This window comes from Podarcis filfolensis (genome assembly GCF_964270895.1).
Source record: "Podarcis filfolensis genome assembly, chromosome: 1".
NCBI classification, from domain to species: domain Eukaryota; kingdom Metazoa; phylum Chordata; class Lepidosauria; order Squamata; family Lacertidae; genus Podarcis; species Podarcis filfolensis.
The window spans coordinates 80191936-80211661 of record NC_139604.1 but is presented as its reverse complement, the minus strand read 5'-3'; the positions used below and the strand labels follow the sequence as shown (position 1 = coordinate 80211661).

Sequence of the window (19726 nt, the reverse complement as noted above, 5' to 3'; positions counted from 1 at the left end):
ACATTTTACTCAACATCAGGAGTTACCTTGCACTGAGGGAGGAGGGGAATTAACATTATTTTAAGAAGCAGGAAATAACTTGTGACACTACTGTATGAGACCATTAAAATGCATTTTTATTACTAGGATGCAGCTAATTTCCTTCTTGCTCGTTATTTCTTCACGAATTCCCAAAGTAAACCTAAATAGGTTTATCTAGAAAGTTGCAATGTCAACCACATCGTTCAGCAGCTAAAAAGTACATTTCAGTGAATGATCCAAAGAAGCCCATTTAAATGGCAGTGCTGGCCAACTTGCATGTATTGAGATGATCATACAAATAAAGGAAAATGATGCCTTAATAGTAGTTCATGTGAAAAGTGGTGATCCAGAGAGATATCAAAATCATCTGGGCTCTGGTCAGAGAATTCATATTCTCTCTCTCTCTCTCTCTCTCTCTCTCTCTCTCTCTCTCTCTCACACACACACACACACACACACATATATTTAATGAGACACAAAATTAAGTGCATACAAAGAACTCCAAGATGAAAGCAACATTTTTAACTCCTACCAGGAAAACCTGGATCACAGAATCTCAAACTGAGGCTTCTCTCCATCCCTGAGAGATGACCAGATGAATCTAGACTTCTTCTAATTCAAACAAATAGCCATAGAACTACCCTTTAGATTTTCAATGAATATTTTTGAGTTTTTCTATACTGTCCAACTGAGAAAAAAGGGATCCTCAGGCACCATTCTGTCATCTTTTCAATGCGCTATCGAGGTTGGATATACAGTATGGCCTCAATTAACTGAAAACCACATACTCATGCAGTATGTATCAAAAGGAAAAATGCCTTTCACAAATGGAAGACAGCTTTCTGAAGAGACTAATTGCATATTTCCAGAACTCTTGGACATCTGACACAATAGCACACTGGAGATATTAATGCAATAGTTTAATTAATCACAACTTTAAACACAGACTTGTAGAGGCTAGATTTGGCAAACTTGTACAGTGGTGCCTCGCAAGATGAAATTAATCCGTTCCGCGAGTCTCTTCGTCTTGTGGTTTTTTCGTCTTGCGAAGCACGGCTATTAGCGGCTTAGCGGCTTAGCGGCTATTAACGGCTTAACGGCTGTTAATGGCTTAGCGGCTTAGTGGCTTTAAGAAAAAGGAAACAAACTCGCAAGAACTCGCAAGACGTTTCGTCTTGTGAAGCAAGCCCATGGGGAAATTCGTCTTGCGGAACAACTCAAAAAACGGAAAACTCTTTCGTCTTGCGCATTTTTTGTCTTGCGAGGCATTCGTCTTGCGAGGTACCACTGTACATTCGACATAGCACTGCTTCATGGAGTGGGTATCAGGCCCATGTACAGTCCACCACTACAAGTAGAATGTATTTGTGATCAGCATACATACACTAACCATGAGATCAGTCCTCCCTTTTTTGAGGGAGACATATCATGCCTCTGGACCAATCAGACATGCCACACTAGGGACAAAGAGCAACACTGATCGTGAGCTCACCACTGCAACAATGTACACAACTACACAACATAAAGATTGTGCAAACTAATCCTTATTCAATCTTATTTCTACCACACATCAGACTTCCCTTGTCTCTTCCAGAAGCACAGGAAAGTTTACATAAAATGTACCTAATACAATTGTTACACTTACTAGGACTTTGGGGCTGCTGGTCTTTAGAATGTCCTCCTTCATGGTGGCCATCATGTGTATTTGGAACATCAGTTGCATCTTCATCCTTCCCCGCAAAAGGCTCTTTTGAGGTAAAAGTACCATCATCTGTGTAATAATAGATAAATGAGTTGCATAATGGATAAATGAGTGACCTACCACCCATACTGTTTTCATTATGAATTCTTCGAACAACTTTGTGCATTGTTTCATTATATTACTGGAGCAGTACTCTACTTTCTGCTATAATAGACTAACAAGGGCACTACTCTAGAATTTATCGGCACTATGTTAGATGAATCATTTACAATATTCTTTTGTTTATGGCAGAAGGAAATTATCCTCATTGATAGTTGCTACTTTTTCACATCATGACTTAAATACTAAATCCCAGTGATACCTGTATGATGAGGAAAACGTGACGAGATACCCGGACTGATAACATTGGGATCTGTCGTTGATCTGTCATTTGCAGAACCGCTGCCGCCAATATTTTCATCTTCAGTAATGGGTGGCCGTTTTGTGAATCTCTCTCCATCAATATAGTGTGATCCATCAGGATTGTATATTTCTGTCGGAAAGAGGAAGTAAAGAATTAAACATAGCTGAACAGAGGAACATTTCTAGCAAGATAGCTGTCCTGTTGCAGTACTATCTCCCATGTGGTAACTTACCACAGAACCTGTGCCTTCAACTACTTAGAGCCAAGTTCAAACCTTGTTTTAAGCAGCAGTGAGTGTCACATTTACATACTCCCATCTGTTCTACAAAGAGGCAACCAGTGTTTATTGTTACATCTGAATCGGGAACTCTGATTAGTTCAAACTAAACTATGGTTTTTTAAACAAGCCAGGATGATAAACTATGATTTGATTCTGGTTTGTTTTTAAAAAACAATTTAAGTTTAGACTAACCACAGTTTATCCTTCTTAGGCTTAATGATAAACTGCAGTTAATTAAAAAGAAGCAATGGGTGTTTCCAATCTCCTCATGGGCATGATACAGGAGGAGAGAGAAAGCTGGAGTGTACAAGCCTAAGGATTGTTTGCATAGTCCTAAACTGTGGTTAGCATTGTGCCCAAACTGGGCTAATGTCAAGATCCTGCCAAATGATGAGGAAAACCTTTCCACATATGCATACGTATAAGAAAACAAGTGGTTATACTCTCCTGACCACTTTTAGAATGTTTTATGTAAAAAGTAGTTAGATGCACATTGTACAAGTCATCTCTTCTTCGTAAAACGTAGCCATTTTGTGGTTATCGTGCACACTCTGCCCTGTGGGAACTTTTTTGTACTCTGATTTGTGGCATGCACTGTCTATGCAATGGCATATGCTGCTAGGATAGTCAAATGTTTTCCAACAAAGTACAATACAGAAGGCCATGCACCTGCAGACTTCCCCTATGGTGCTTACTTTTTGAAGGAGACTTATAAACCCAATCGGTTAGAAGGAGTATGTAGCAAAAATCCTTTGGAGAACAATTTGCTAGGCTTGATCTATCCATGACAGATTATCATTTAAAGGATCGCAGGGGAAGAGGTGTTACACGCTCCTTCATTTTCCAGTTGTTCTGCTCGTTGTACAATGGCCAATCTAAATGTGCTTTGCTACAACTTGAAACTATTTCTTTCTAATCTTCAGTGCTTTTGATAGACAGTTTTGATAGTTATTTAGATATATTAAAACAATTATTGTGTCTCGTGAATATTACATTCAAGAACTGTCTGCCGCCTGTAACAATCAACTTCATTGTATCCTTGACAGGATAATCAGTATGTTTGATAAACTATCCAATACAGTGACTTATTCAAGTCTGACAATGTGTTCTGGATTCAACCAAGGCAGGCAGTGCGTGTTAAAATAAACATCCATCAAGGAAGAAGATGCACAAATGCTTCTTGTAATGTACCGAAAAGAACATGGAGATTAATGCATGTGCTTCAAAGGCTCTAAGCCAAGAAATAATCAGTGGGAGAGAGGTTAGAGGGCAGAAACACCTATACACACAAAATTTTGCTGCAGGGTCTCACTTATTTAATTTGATAATAATATGGCTGATTTTTTATCACCTCCGAATGATCTTATAAGGCCTAATTCTAGCAGATAAATGGAAAACAAATAGTTTAAAAATCAGGCAGATGATTATACCATGAAGTTGTACTAGATTATACTAAATACCTATAGGAGGTTATTCTATTCTAAAATGTATACAAAACTCTATACATTTTCTGAATATGCTTTCTTATGGGCACATTAAAAGTTTGCAAAGGTTTGTTTCAGAGCCTGCAAAATATAGCTCAACACAAAGATGTATGAAATTCAGTTCTTACCTATTTTGCTATCTTCATCAGGCCAAATGGAGTATAACTTTATGACAGGGTCACAAACAAAGTCCCTTGATTCTACAAAGGGGAGAGCAAAATATTATCTGGTTAATTTTTGTTAGAAGCAACAAAGGAAATGAGAACTGACACTAAAGCGGTGGCTATGCAACAGGTTTCAGCTGAGAACTCAACCATCCCACGGACAAAAGTAAGTCTTCCACACCTGTAGGTTTAGGGTCTTGAATTTGGAATTGGCATATATACTACATTCATTCATTCATTCATTCATTCACTGACTAAATTTATATCCCACTTTTCCTACCACAGAAGCTGACAAACAAGTAATAAAACGTATTTAATGTTTGATGTATTATAGTATTTTAATATTTTTTTGGAAGCCGCCCAGAGTGGCTGGGGAAGCCCAGCCAGATGGGCGGGGTATAAATAATAAATAATAAATTATTATTATTATTATTATTATTATTATTATTATTAATAATAATAATAATATTTAAAACAATGCCAATACAAATGCAGATTGTAATCATGCTAAGCGTGAGTTTCTGTTAAAAAATAGAAGCTGAGATGCATAATTAGAACGTAAAGCAGATAAATCCTTAAAAACTTGACAGCAGTTCAAAATTTGCATGGCCTGCAACTGTTTGTGTGTATCAGAAGCATCATCTCCTTCCTATCTGCCCCACACACTCAAGAATGTTGTAGTTAGACCTTTCCTGGTTTTTAAGCCAGCATCATACGAAAATTTAATTTTGTGGGGAGGGACAGAGGGAGAGGACTCTCACTGTTCAGCCACATGTCAGCTTCTTAGGACATATCAGCCCCATCTGGACCGCAATGCAAATGTTTATTTCTCAGGACACTGAGATCCCGCCCCAGTTGCCTACATCCACCAGACTTCATTAGCCAAATGTGATATGATGGCGACAGCTGTACACTGAGGCCTGAGCCATTTATTGAGGTTTGCCACAGTCATATATTAAGCAGTGGGTAGGGTCCAATTTTTAGAGCAATTTTTGTGGAGACGTACACCAAATGCATGAGGAGGCCTCTACATTTCTGATCTGCATACTGGTTTTTTTGTTGCCTGCTGGAAATTGCAAAAAAGTGGGGAGGGGTTGGGCCGCAATATATGATGACTGGTTGAATATGTTCAACTTGGTGTGTCAGCAGTTATGCAGGCTTGCCAAAAAAATCTGTTTTTAGCATATGTCTCCTGCATGTTCTGCTTTGTAAGCTATAACATTTATTTCAACAAACTGAGACATAGCATGTGTGGCGGCAAAATATCTCTGTTAGGAAGCATGTGAACAAACCCAAACATACCTGATGAATTGAAGCAATATGTATCATATTTGTCGGATATATTTGACGAAAGTACGTATATCCCAGTGTGGTTTGCTGCACAGAGCGCATAAGGGGTGTGTCGAGGAACTACAATTTTTTCTTCTATATAACCATATCTAGGAAAAAGAGGCATAAACATATTGATGCATCTAGGTATATAACCAATGTACACAGAATTATATACTACCACAAAGCATCTGTGAAGGAACCACATCAACCAAACTGAAGGAGCGTCTTTCCCCCCATCATTCAGCCCAGACACTGAGATCTAGCTCTGAGGACATTCTGACAGTTCCCTCACTGCGAGAAGTGAAACTACACAGAACCAGATAGAGGGCCTTCTCTGTTAGGGGACATTCGGCACAGAAACGTGTGTATACCTTTAAGAAGTTTCTGGGATTAATTGGCTGCAGCTGGCCATTGCTATAAAGGAAAAAAGCGGAGTTTTGTAGCCTGCCTGCAGGAATAACACCCCACCAGAGTTTGTGTTCATTGTTTACTAATAAAGTCTTCGTTTTAGTTTGGGTTTTTACACCTATGTCTCCTGGAGTCACTGTCCTCTGCCACCCTGTGGAACGACCTCCCGTCAGATGTCAAGGAAATAAACCTCCCGTCAGATGTCAAGGAAATAAACAACTATCTGATGTTTAGAAGACATCTGAAGGCAGCCCTGTATGGGGAAGTTTTTAATGCTCAATGCTTTACTGTGGTTTTATAATTTGTTGGAAGGGGCTCAGAGTAGCTGGGGCAACTCAGTCTGATGGGCAGCATATATCTTCTACTACTACTACTACTACTACTACTACTACTACTACTACTGTAGACGGACTCTGATTCTGTCCACATAATTGATGTATGTGTGTGTGTATCTTTCAAGCCACGATCCATCCTGCACTCTACTAGATCTTCTAAATGAATTATAGAACAATTATGGCACTATAGTACTGCAGTGGATTCAACCATTTGGGAAAATGCTTTGGAAGGTCCAAGTTAGAGTCCCAGAAACTCTGCTCTTCTAGAGACAGCAGGTGTAGCAGCAGATGGGCATATTATTGTTATTCTTAATATTGCTATATTGAATATGTGTACATGACAATGGTTCCAGATGTTTTGCTTTTGTTTTATTTTTTAAATAGAAATGCTCATTGTAGGAAATGGAAGGGACAATATTTGAGTAAGAAAGAACATGCAGGCATCTGACCCCATGTACTTCTGATATCTCTTGTTTAAAATAAAAATCCCAGGTAGCAGGGTTGAGAAACAGTGCTATCTGAAATTCTAGAAAGCAACTGCACACAGCTTAGACAGTACTGAGCTAGTCATAGGCAGGTAGCCGTGTTAGTCTGCTGTAGCTGAAACAAAATAAAAAAATTCCTTCCAATAGCACCTTAAAGGTAAAGGTAAAGGTAAAGGGACCCCTAACCATTAGGTCCAGTCGTGACCGACTCTGGGGTTGCAGTGCTCATCTCGCTTTATTGGCCGAGGGAGCCGGCGTACAGCTTCCAGGTCATGTGGCCAGCATGACGAAGCTGCTTCTGGCGAACCAGAGCAGCGCATGGAAACGCCGTTTACCTTCCCGCTGGAGCGGTACCTAGCAGGGACCGAGCAACGGGAGCTCACCCCGTCGCGGGGATTCGAACCGCCGACCTTCTGGTTGGCAAGTCCTAGGCTCTGTTGTTCAACCCACAGCGCCAATAGCACCTTAGAGACTAACTAAGTTTGTTATGGGTATGAGCTTTCGTGTGCATGCACACTGTATCTGAAGAAGTGTGCATGCACACGAAAGCTCCATACCCATAACAAACTTAGTTGGTCTCTAAGGTGCTACTGAAAGTACTGAGCTAGATAGACTAAAGGCTTGATTCATTATTAGGTGGCGTCATTGATTAATTGGATGTAACAATAATATAAATGATTTGTCAGGTGTGTACTGGTCATTAGGAATGACATTAGGACATTGGATTTGGAAAAGGAAGGAATTTTCCTGCAGCACAATTGGCAGGCCCACTGTCTTGGGGCATCTAAAGCTATTTGCTGTGCAAGCTGCTGTGTTCTGAATTCCAGATGTCACTGTGGTGGGTAGGGATAAAATATTAAAGGGTGAATGGCCCCATATTTACACAAAGGGTTATACTAGGGAGCTATAAGCAATCTCTTTCCGGTCTGTGTTCCATTAACCCAGTCTCTATATTTTCCTAACTTACCAGCAGAAGAAACTGACGGGGTTATTGCAAAAAAGGGCAGAGCACAACAATGAAGGAGAAGCAAGGATGATGAAAAACATACCACACTCTAAACTTTGCAAAGCTTCAATAAAATGTTGAAATGTAGCAATAATCTACACATGGAATGCTGGCTAAAATAAGTAACATCCCCCTTGCTGTTCTGTACTGAGCATAGGGCTTTCCAGCATATATGGAACTCCATAAACTGATTCAATGAATGTTTCAGTGGAACATGTGGTTAATAAAATTATGTAACAAATGAAGGTTATTTTGCAGTACTATCCTGAGTTTCTAGTACATTTAGTACCGATTTCCTTTAAATCTTCTTTGCCAAAAAGGTTTATTAAAAGTTAATCAACATCTCTGCACCCCCCCTCCTTTTAAAAATGGCTTTTGATTGGGAAGAGACAGCTAAGGACTCATCTACACTTCTGCTTACTCTCTGTATAGAAAGCACAGGTCCTAAAGGTTTTCCATTTGAAACCTGCTGAATTGTAGGCAAGCATCAATCTGCGTAAAACCCAATCAGCGTTTGATCCAGTTCAGTGGTAAAGAATGGGTTTTCCTTATGGGGGAAGCAGAGGCAGAGAGGAAGCAGAAATTTGGACAGGCCCTAAGGTAGCCACTGCTGAAACTCTGACTTGTATAGAATGCTGCTCTTCCATTTGTGCAACTATCACCCACTAGTGCAACAGACTTCCCCACCCTCCTCTGCAGTCCACTGCACAACCTCAAAGAGAGGTTGTGTAGCAGCTAGCACTGATTTTGTGCAGAGACAGGAGAAGAATAAAACTGATTGTGCAGAGACAGGAGAAGAATAAAATGTCTTATTTCATGAATGGAATGCTGTTCATGCAGTGCTGGATACAACCCTCTGGTTCAGGATTGAGGTGCAGAAAATTATACTCCATTAATGTGATCCCTGTCAACCTGGGACTGATTGCCAAGTAAATGTGTGTAGAATCAGGCTGTTAAAGTGTTACTTCTTTTGTTCCGAGGTGTACAGTAAAGCCACTGTACTATAGCAATGGCTTTTTAGTAACAGATCAACTCAAGCAGAAAGTGAAGGCCTTTTCAGATGAATGCACAGGGACACCGGCATTGTGGAACTAGTTTCCTGCAAAATATGACAGGGCTTCTCTAATGGGTTGCCTTAAAACCTGTGGAAATTCCCTGCTCCACAAAAGGTGCAGAAGCTCCGCCCCCCCCCCCGACCAGACTCTTCTTGTTTCACCCTACACCCTTTCATTATGACCTGAATTAGGACCTTCCTTAGGCACTCATTGCGTTAAATATTCAGAAATCATCTCCCATAAACTAGCAAGGCTTAAGGTAATATCATGCAACATGATACAGTGGTGCCTCGCAAGACGAAATTAATTTGTTCCGCAAGTTTTTTCTTCTTGCGAGTTTTTCGTCTTGCGAAGCACGGTTTCCCATAGGAATGCATTGAAAATCAATTAATACATTCCTATGGAGACCACTTGCCAGGCTGGCGGTGCGGAGAAGGGCTTTTCTCCCCACCGCAGGCCTTCAGGACAGGTCCGGGAACAGAGGGGAAGGCGCGCAGCGCTTCTCCTCTGTTCCCGGGGCTTGCAGTGGGAGGAGGGTTTTTCCTCCCCACCGCCAACATTCAGAACAGCATTCTGAATGTTGGCGGTGGGGAGGAAAGCCCTCCTCCCACCGCAAGTCTTCAGGACAGCCATCCGAAGGCTGGCGCGGGGAGAAGGTCTCTCCGCCCCACCGCCAGCCTTCGGAGCAGCCTTCCGAAGGCTGCCGGTGGGGCGGAGAGACCTCCTCCCGCCGCCAGCCTTCGGAGCAGCCTTCCGAAGGCTGCCGGTGGGGCGGAGAGACCTCCTCCCGCCGCCAGCCTTCGGAGCAGCCTTCCGAAGGCTGCCGGTGGGGCGGAGAGACCTCCTCCCGCCGCCAGCCTTCGGAGCAGCCTTCCGAAGGCTGCCGGTGGGGCGGAGAGACCTCCTCCCGCCGCCAGCCTTCAGAGCAGCCTTCCGAAGGCTGGCGGCGGGAGGAGGTCTCTCCGCCCCACCGCCAGCCTTCGGAGGAGGTCCGAGGACAGTGGGGAAGACGCGCTGCGCTTCCCCGCTGTCCTGGAGATTTCCCTATGGGCTTTCGTCTTGCGAAGGAAGCCCATAGGGAAATTCATCTTGCAAAGCGCATCGAAAAATGGAAAACCCTTTCGTCTATCGGGTTTTTCGTCTTGCGAGGCGTTCGTCTTGCGGGGCACCACTGTATTACCTTTTCCCTTCCAGTTGTGGAACTTGAACACAACAGTTAGGTCCCAGTTTCCTCACTGAGCCACAGTCCGGGCCTTAGAAACATGAGTAATTCTTGATCATCACTATTTCCACTCTACTATTAAGGTCACTGCATTGCAAAACATTGGCAAAACATGCTGTTGCCAATGTGAGTCCAACAACACTATCTACTAAACCAGAACCTGTTTCTTCAGAGCCAAAGCATGTCTGATGTGACAGAGTTGCCAGGGTTGTTAGCATGGTATGTACAAAGCAACCCTGAACTGTCTCATCCTCTGTAACAAGCCTAGGCACCATACTAATCTTTTAAACCCCTTGCATAAGAAAATACATCATAATATGGGATATTCAGCTGTCCATTATGGAAAGAATCTCTCCGTCTCCCAAGTTTTGAAATTTAGAAGGATCTTTAAGGTTCCGTCTCATCCTTACTATGTGTGGCTGTGATCTAAGAGAACATGTGTTCTGTCTGAATACTTTAAAGATAGGAAAAAATATCTACTGGATAGATAGTCTCACCACTGCCATTACTGCAAGAAGGCACACAATCCCGGCCCTATCTAGAATTGCAATAACCTTTCCAGAGCCCCTTGGGAAGGATGGGCTATAAATAAAAAGGAATTAGTTAAATCATTTTTGCTCCTTGGGCAGGATTCAGCTAATGAGTCCTGCTAGCGGAAGTCTGCATGAGGACTTACACAACAGGGCTTTCCCCCACACCTCCCAGCTTGGGGTGGTGGGTGGGAAAAAGCCAGAACGCAGCATTAAAAAAAAAGAAGAATTTTGCCAATTGTGCCTGAAGAGACTTTTCTATAACTTCATTGACCATTATTTTGGATAAGATGGTTCCTTCATATTTTTCTACTATAATTCTGTTTATCCCATTAATTTATATCCCATACCCTGCAAAAAGGAATAATAATGCAACTCAGGCCCTTAGGGAAAACAAGACTGTGAAGACCTTTTGCTAATGCTTCCTGGAGACTATGCAACTATTAATAACTCTGCTTGACATTTATTCCATACACAGTTAAATATTTTTGAACAATTGCACCATCAGAAACTAAATAATCTAATTACTTACCATGCTAATTAGGCTGATTACTTTCCATACCAATGAATTTGCCTTTACTCCGCGTATTTTGAAAGTACTCTTACACAAGTCCAAGCACTGTGTAGCTCACAAACTAGCAATAAAACTCACATCATAAAGATGCAAAAGCAATGCAGTTAAACCTTTTGACAGAATGGACTTAGGAGTACTTAGGTGGTTGTGTTATAGACAAGAAGGTTGTGCTTTATCAATTTGCTTTCCCTCAGTTGCATGTTCATAAAATTTAATTATTAGTAATGGTGCCACACACACGGCCTAAGCTAATTTAATATATTAAGTTAATGAGGCATATGTTGCCCTTAGGCTGTGGTTCTGCTTCCACGTAATTGCCCAAGGTAAGTAACAATTCCTTCCAGACAACCCAACTACCAGATCAATGTAGAAGCTGCCCTGTGGCACGTACATCTCTGCAGGTGGGCAGGAATGTTGGTAAATATTTATTGTGCTTATATGCAATGCTGATGATGATTATCTGGCACAGCAAAGTGACTAACAGGGTAATTAGCAGCAGGAGATGGGAAGTCTCGCTCAAATCTTGCCTTGGCTGGGTACTGCCTAGGTGGCCTTAAGGCAAACAAAACATTATTCTCTCAGTCTCTCCATCTGACATGGGGTAATGCTACATTAATCCCGCATCTTACATGCATCTGACCTGTGCAATTTCAGCCATATGCAGTTGAAGGCAGGCTGATTGAAATTGCACAAGTCCCCAAGCAAGGCGGAAGAGAGCTTAAAAGCTATTTTCATGCTGAGTCTGCTTGGAGTTACGGAGTGCAAAAAGAGCTCTTAAGCTCTCCACCTTGCTTGCTGGGCCACACCTGGTCAGCACGCTATGGGATGTTCAGTGAGATCTCGCAGGAGCATCCCTAGCTTTCTAGAACCATTGCACTGACCAGGCATTGTCCCACAAGCACAGCCGAGTGCTTAAAATCTCTTTTCATGCTGGGTAAGCCAAGCGGACCTGTTGCAAAGAGAACTTTTAAGTGTTCCACCTGGCTTGCTGGGCAAGGCCCCCTCAGCACACCAGCTCTGAGAGTGCTGGGGATATTCTCTCTCCCCCTCACCTGCTTGCTGTGGGGCAGCTCCAAGCATTTGACTACACACAATTTTCGCCTATGCCGGTACATGTAACCCTTGGGGCTGAATGAAAGATGTGGGATTACTATGCTGTTCTATTTTACAGGCTTGTTCTAAGGCAGGGGGTGGGGAACCGGTGTCACTTCAGATGTTACTGGACTTCAATTCCTAAAAACAAACTATCCAAAACTTTTTGAAAGTACACCTGTATATTTCCTACCTGCAGGTTTCAAATCCTTGTTCATAAGCTTTCTGCATCTGGTCCCATGTTGGAAGGGTGCTGTTGAGAGCTTTACAAAGCTCAATGGCCTCTTCTCTTGAAAGGCTATAACGGCGGTTTTTCTCAACGTGGAAAACACCTGCATATCTGCAACTTATATTCAAATCTGTGAATTAGAGAAAAACAAAGAACTGATTACCCAATAACACCGGCCATTACATTTTAAATACCATATCAGATGTTTGGCTGTTTCAAAATCCTAGTAAAAACTTTATTGGCATTACCGAACCATTTATTTAACCAAAAGCACTTTAAGCAAACCATACAATTCTGGAAGGAGCAGAGGAGATTTTACGTTTTTGACCTTACACTCAAGACGTATCTCAGAATTTGGTGGGCAGCACTGCACAAAAGGGCCTTGGAAATGATAAGTAGTTCTTTCATGTTACAAATGAAGTTTTCCATGACAGGATCATGTTGGAGTTAGTTTCCTCTTGATAATAACTTCTATATAATCTTAAACATATCTATTTACATTAGCATAAACCTTCTCTAAGGACTGGCATTGGTTCAAAATGCATTTTTTTTTTTTTTTGCCTCAGAAAAATTAGCTGAACAGAACATGTCAAGAGGAGAGGAAATGTTCAAGGTTCGTATCTACATTCAAGTTTGAAATAAGTATTAGTCTGAAATGCAAAGGTGGGTTATGAGGATTTTGTAAGCATGGAATGCTCACTATTTAATGAGGAGAACTAGCACTTGCAAGTGCAAAGGATACATCTTCCACAATCAGAATGTCAACCGTGCTTGGATTCCAACATGGGAGCAAGTGGGGCATTCTTACCCAACATTCTTTAAGTTTATTTTTTTCCCTTTCCAAGGCAACACTGGCCTTGTCAAGCGTACCAAGGAATAAATAAATGCATAAATCTCTACTTGTGCTTCACCAATTAGTAAAGTCACAATTAGTAAAGACTAGTCCATGTGCCAAATTTGCAGTTGTCCACAACTTTTGTCAAGCATTCCTTTAACTGGAATTCTGCAAAGTGTTACTGCACAGGTTGCAAGTGGCATAAACCAGTCATAGTATGAGGGAGAGGAACTCAGATTCACACACACACACACACACACACACACACACTTTCCCTCTCCCTCTCTCTGGAAGGTTTTTTAAAATCATGGCTTAATTCCTGACTACATTCTCAGTATTAATACTACAGCCCTTCTCCAATAATTTGGCTTTATATCAAATAAACCATTGTGTCAGAAAATATAGTGCAACCAAACATACAGGAGGTAAATGGTGTCCTTCTAAGGCCCTTAACACCATTCTAAATATTCTCCTTCCCTAATAAGAAAGACAGACTATAGCAGAGGTAGGGAGCAGGTAAAGCTTCTCACAGCATGGAAATATCACCTGCTAATGTCTGCAGAGAAAGCTGCTGTTAAGGAGATAAGAGTAGGGGCCAGTGGACATCCTAAGGGAAGTCCTCTCAAATGTGATCTGAGAGAAGTGCCCTTAAATGGTGTCCGTTGCTGATCCATTAAGCATGATGGACTCGTGTTGCCTAAGTGTTCCATCCCATTTGCAATGCAATCAGAAATTGGGCCTCAGCTATTTTCTTCTTCTTTGTCCTTCATAGCTGGCAGGCACTGGCATGGCAATGTTGTTTTCCTGACACCATGTGATGTTCCATAGCTGGAAGCCAATATTGTTTAATAATGGCTCTTAAGAGAGGCAAAACTCGCACAACAAGCTGTAATTGTCCTAATCATTAATCTCGGCCAGCCCATAAGACTTTGGTGATTCAACATGAAACCATGGAATGCCCCTGAGCATGTTTCAGATTTTAAAGAGCATGGAGATTGTTAACCCGCAAGCACAAGCCTTCGTAGCCAAGCCTTTGCCTGTCTTCTTTTTCTTCTATCTGCCTTGTATACTGTAACCTCTGCAGCAGAACGCCCTGTAAGATCATTGCTAGTCAGCTATAGGCCCCACGGCTGATAAAGAAGGGGAACTGGGCAAAGTGGTGGTAACAATCCCTTACAAAGAATGAAGCAGGGATTTTGCTGCACTTCCTACTGAGGGTCTATCTGAACTGGAGGTGAAATTTGCAATGGATTGACATTTCATTCCTAACACAGAGCAAAAGCTTTTAGCTCTGAGGACAGTAGCAACAAAACTCTACGTCCACCAGATGGTTGAAGTCAGGCCGCAACTCTAGTTTTTCCCAGGAACAATTATCCCTCTGGCCTCCATGAGCCACATTCCTTGTTCTTCTCCCTCCGTGTTTCTGATGCCTGCTGGCAACTACTGTGGCAGGATATGACAGAAGCAAGATGGAGAATTATCAGTGATTCTACCCTCACCTAAAGAAGGAACCTGCCTTCCATTAGCTCCTTCCCTACACAGATTTGAAAAGCCCCACTCCTGGCAGAACCAGGAAACAATTGGGTCTTTGTTTCCACCTGACCTGCTTCCAACCACATCTCCAATGGCTTGAAATTGCAAGCTGAATAGGAAAAATGGCTGCTGGGGAGATGGTTAAGCAACCCTATAAATGCTACTACAATAAGCTTCCCAATGGCCACTATTTTTTATTATTATTATTTTTATACATTTTTATTGATTTTTTTTAAACATATCAGTTCCAACAGTCATACAACATATCTTCTCATCTTATACAATATTTTAGACTTCTGTCAACACCTCTGATGATTTTCCGTTCTTTGTCACTTGGCCATTATTTTTCTTCAGGAAAAGCTGCAGTTTAGGCTGAATTATACACATTTGAATTCTTTCCAAGTGACTATCTCTCTTTCAGAGAGATTTCCGTGCCTTGTTTTAAAGACACTTCCCATATGATGATACTCTAAATGGATATCACCTTCCATGTGGGAAAATGGTGTCTAGTTTGCGTAAAGCAACATGTTTAAGGCCTCCTTTTCATCATGGGTAAGGGACAGTGGCCTGAAGCCACTGCATACAGTGAATGCAGACGTGGGGGAACAGATACAGTACACCCAACTTTCCCACAAAGAAGTGATATTTGTTTAGGAAATTGCCATGAGGCTTTCAGAAACCAAGGGCTCAAATGTAGAGCCGAAGAATCTTTTTCATCCCTGCTAACATAACCACACAGAGCTAATCATTCACAACAGCCTGGCTTTGCATCCATTACTTGAAATAAGTATATGCAAACATTGCTTCTCTATGACGAATGTTGAATGTTAATAATAATGAGGGCTATTTTTCCCTCTGTGTTTTCTTTTCTTTTTAAGTACAGAACCAGCAGGTTTCACACTCAGACAGGCTACCATTTTATATTTTAAAACTTAGTGCACCATGTAATTAAGAGATGTGTAGGCACATCAAAGTGACTGCAGCAGCAAAGTATTTGCAGAAATATTGCTTTGCTTCATGGAAAAAAAGGCAAAGAGAACTAGTATTTAAGCATGCAAAACTGCAGATGGTTGCCATGGGGACCAGGAAGTGCTCATCTAACTTTGGGATTTTTGTTTCTGGTTTCTGCGGTTCAGAGCAGAACGTTTGAGACATGGGCAGGATGTGAGAAGTGGAGCCTGTAAGCTCCAATAATATTAGGGTTTTGATGGCGCAAAGCATCATTCTTCTATATGTTTGCCATGAATTCAGATTTAAGCTGTGGTGCTGTGTTATTTGTCCCTGAATATGAGCACCAATAGGCATTTTATGGATTAGTATCTCGTAAAGCTTCTGTATAGCCAAGAATGAGCTAAATTATCTTTTCAGTCTGTTGAATTCTGAGGTGGGGAACATGTGGCCCTCCCAGGTGCTGTTGAGACTCCCATGAACCTCAGCCAGTATGGCAAATAATCAAAGAGGATATGGTTGGAGACCAATAACATCCACCTCTGTTCTAAACCATTTCCATTTTGTTATACTGCTTTCCAAATCTTTATATATAGTGTACCTCGGGTTACATACGCTTCAGGTTACAGACTCTGCTAACCCAGAAATAGTACCTCAGGTTAAGAACTTTGCTTCAGGATGAGAACAGAAATCGTGCTCCGGCAGCGCGGCGGCAGCAAGAAGCCCCATTAGCTAAAGTGGAGCTTCAGGTTAATAACAGTTTCAGGTTAAGAACGAACCTCTGGAACGAATTAAGTACTTAACCCAAGGTACCACTGTATCTGGAAACGGAACCAGGTTAAAATGGAGTTCCACAGGTTGTTTCCTTATCAGACAGCATGGCTAAGTTCCCTTTGCAGTTCCTATGTCAAATTACAGCATGCCCACTAGACGCATCTCCCACAAAGTGTCTAATTGTATTGTTACATGTGCTTCGCCTCTCTGAATTGTGCTAAGTTTGGCTGGTTTTTCTTTCCTTTCAGAGGTTGAGCTTTGGTGGAGGCGCAGCTTATCTACCACAAACAGCAAAATCTATTGCCCTTTGTCGGTTCTGCAGAATGAGACAGTCCCCAAAAGGGTGCTTTCCAGAGTTCAAGGCTGGTCCTCTCTCTCTGCCCCACTCAAAACTGCAATTTGTGTTTCTGTTTCAGGGAGAGTGGGGGAGAAAGACTTGCTTTCTGCTAAAACTGGCTCTCACATTTCAAAGAGGTATCTATTTCCTAGCCATTTTAGGCCATTTACCAGTAACGTCTTTAACAACAGATGTGCCTGGCAACTTGGAACATTTATAGTCAAGCTGGCCTCTCATTAACCTTCCTGTCCCAAACATCAGGCTCCTTGAAAGTATTTATCACACCCACACAACTTCTTTTCAAACACACCTTGTTCACGAACCTTAGTTTGGTCGCTCATATTTGTATGTGCAGTATGTATATGTTAAATCAGATTCATTACAATAATTGTGTCTTCTTCATTACCGTGTATTTGGGCTACAGATAAAGCCAAGCTGCAGTGTGAAGCTTTGAAAAACCCAATGGCTTCTTGATGAATTATGTCTGATTTCACAGCACATAAATACAAGGAAAATATGCATTGAGTAGTATGAAATTCATCTCAGATCCAACTTTGATTAATGTTTACATTTTTCTCTAATCTGGTTTCCGTTTCCTGACTCAGATATGCCAGATGGTTTAATATAATCACTATCAGGAGAAAAGTCATTGGGTGCAACACAAAGTAAGTTTACCAATCCCAAATTTCATTGAAATAAAATTATTGTGCTTTAAAGTGGGTGGAACTGCATGCTTTAGTTCCAGTGACTACAGTGGCCAGGCCTACACAACCTAGTAAAAAATTTCTTTCTTGCATTCTTAATATATGAACAACCGGGACCATTCCACCCCCTCTTTTTTTTTACAATGCATTGGCAAAAGGAAGGTCACATCTTTTTAATTTATTTACACCCCACTGTTGAAAGACATCAAAATAGAAATTCAGCATTATACACAATACTGAGCAATACCATTCCAGGTCTTTTACTTTTCCGCCTGGTTCTCAATAAAATACTCTAAACACAAAGCAGGATTGCTCTTTACAATGCAAGCTGAGCTTCACAACTACTTCTGGCAATGCTTAGCAATTAAAACAAACATCCCATGGTGACTAAAGAATAACTATTTCCCAATATTTCAGTTGCTCTATTGAAGCTGAATAAAAATCGGGTTTCTAAAGGTGAGCCTGTCCCAAAAGACATCATCCATGAACCAGCTTGAGACCATTGTATTACTTTATATTTTACTTTTGGAAGATATATTTTGTTTTCAACCGTATTGTTTGTTTCAAAAGGGTGACAGCATCTCTTTACCAAAAAAGGTTGGCTAGCAACAAGTGTGGTATTTAAAACTTAAGATAATAAGATACCGTAGAGAGATTCCACAAATGTCACAGACATATGAATTGGCAAGCGTATTTAGGATTAGATGTTCCACTGGATAATGGCTACAGACAACTATGAGTAATAAAGTAGTACCACAGACAGGATGATTGGTGACATGGAGATACGTCTGAGTAAAATTCCACAGGGTGTTGCGTGGGGTGCAGTCTTCCCATTTAGCTTCTTAGCTTGTTGAGAAAGTCACCTCAAGCGACTTGCATTTCTTGAGTATATCTGCTTTGTTTGTCACCCATTGTGGTTTGTTTAAGTTGAGCATGATTATTCCATCTACATGGGGGATGATTTATTATCCGTGGACAATAAGCACGAGTGGTATAAACCATGGCATTTAAATATTAAAGCATTAATATCCACATTTTGCCCCATGCCTAGACCAATGCTGAAGTATATGCTGAAGTGTCTCCAAAAATTTTTACACATCGCTTGGGAAGACAGACGAACTAATGCCAGTGTACTGGAAGAAGCAAAGATCACCAGTGTTGAAGCAATGATTCTTCAATATCAACTTCGTTGGACTGGTCACGTTGTTCGGATGCCCGATTATTGTCTTCCAAAGCAACTACTCTATTCCGAACTTAAAAATGGAAAGCATAATGCTGGTGGTCAACAAAAGAGGTTTAAAGTATCTATCAAAGCAAATCTTTAAACATTAAGTATAAACACTGATAACTGGGAAACACTGGGCCTGCGAGCGCTCCAATTGTAGAACAGCCTTTACCAAAGGTATCATGAGCTTTGAAGACACGCAAACTCAGGATGAAAGGGAGAAACATGCTAAGAGGAAGGCATATTTGGCAAACCCTCACCGTCATCAACTCCCACCCAGAAACCTATGTCCCCACTGTGGAAGGACGTGTGGATCCAGAATTGACCTCCACAGTCATTTATGGAGTCACTGTTAAGACCGAGTTTATGGAAGACAATCTTACTCTGGTATGAGTGATCGCCAAAGAAGAAGATATCAGTGAAGACTTAGGCAGCAGACTTAGGCTAAGAGAGACTGATTTGCTGAAGGGCACCAGCAAGCTCTACTTCCTGTAAGCAACGTTCAATTCTTTGTCCACTGGCAATTTCAAAGAGAATGGAGTCATGAATCAAACCACAGAGTGATGTATGTGCCAGCACAGTGTAGCAGTTAGAGTGGCAATATATGCTCAGAGACAAATCACCACTAGGCCATGAAACTCACTGTATGACACTGGGTCACACACTTGTGACTCAGGCTAACCTAAAGAATGGAGAAACTACATGTGCTAGCCTTGACCAACATGGTACCAACTCTCACCAGTAACATCCAGTAACCCTTGCAGGCTGGGGTTTATGGAGTTGTACTCTAAAACATCTATAGGGCACCAAGTTAGCAAAAGCTGATGTATGCCACCTTGATAGCAATGACGATTTATTAAATTTGTACACTGCCCTTCATCCAAAGATCACAGGCCAGGTCACAACAGAAAAATACAAAATGAGAACACAAAATACACAAAACAAAAATGAACCAATAACTCCTCTCCCACAAAAATTATCTAAAAGGTCATAGAAAATCAGCATTATTTCCATAAAAATCAAACACTGATGAACCCCACACTGAAGA

General features: G+C 41.4%; 1 protein-coding gene across 26 annotated transcripts in view; it reads right to left on the bottom strand.

Annotated features, from left to right (window-relative positions):
• The window catches only part of CD44 (CD44 molecule (IN blood group)), a 69833-nt gene that overhangs the window by 27564 nt on the left and 22543 nt on the right, over window positions 1-19726 (bottom strand). For all 26 annotated transcript variants that reach the window (XM_083601555.1, XM_083601552.1, XM_083601533.1 and 23 more), the window contains exons 2-6: window positions 12287-12452; window positions 5357-5493; window positions 4019-4090; window positions 2085-2255; window positions 1667-1792 (exon numbers count right to left, since the gene is read on the bottom strand). In XM_083601555.1, coding sequence (XP_083457681.1) covers window positions 1667-1792; window positions 2085-2255; window positions 4019-4090; window positions 5357-5493; window positions 12287-12452 — 672 coding nt within the window. The remainder of the gene's footprint in view (window positions 1-1666; window positions 1793-2084; window positions 2256-4018; window positions 4091-5356; window positions 5494-12286; window positions 12453-19726) is intronic.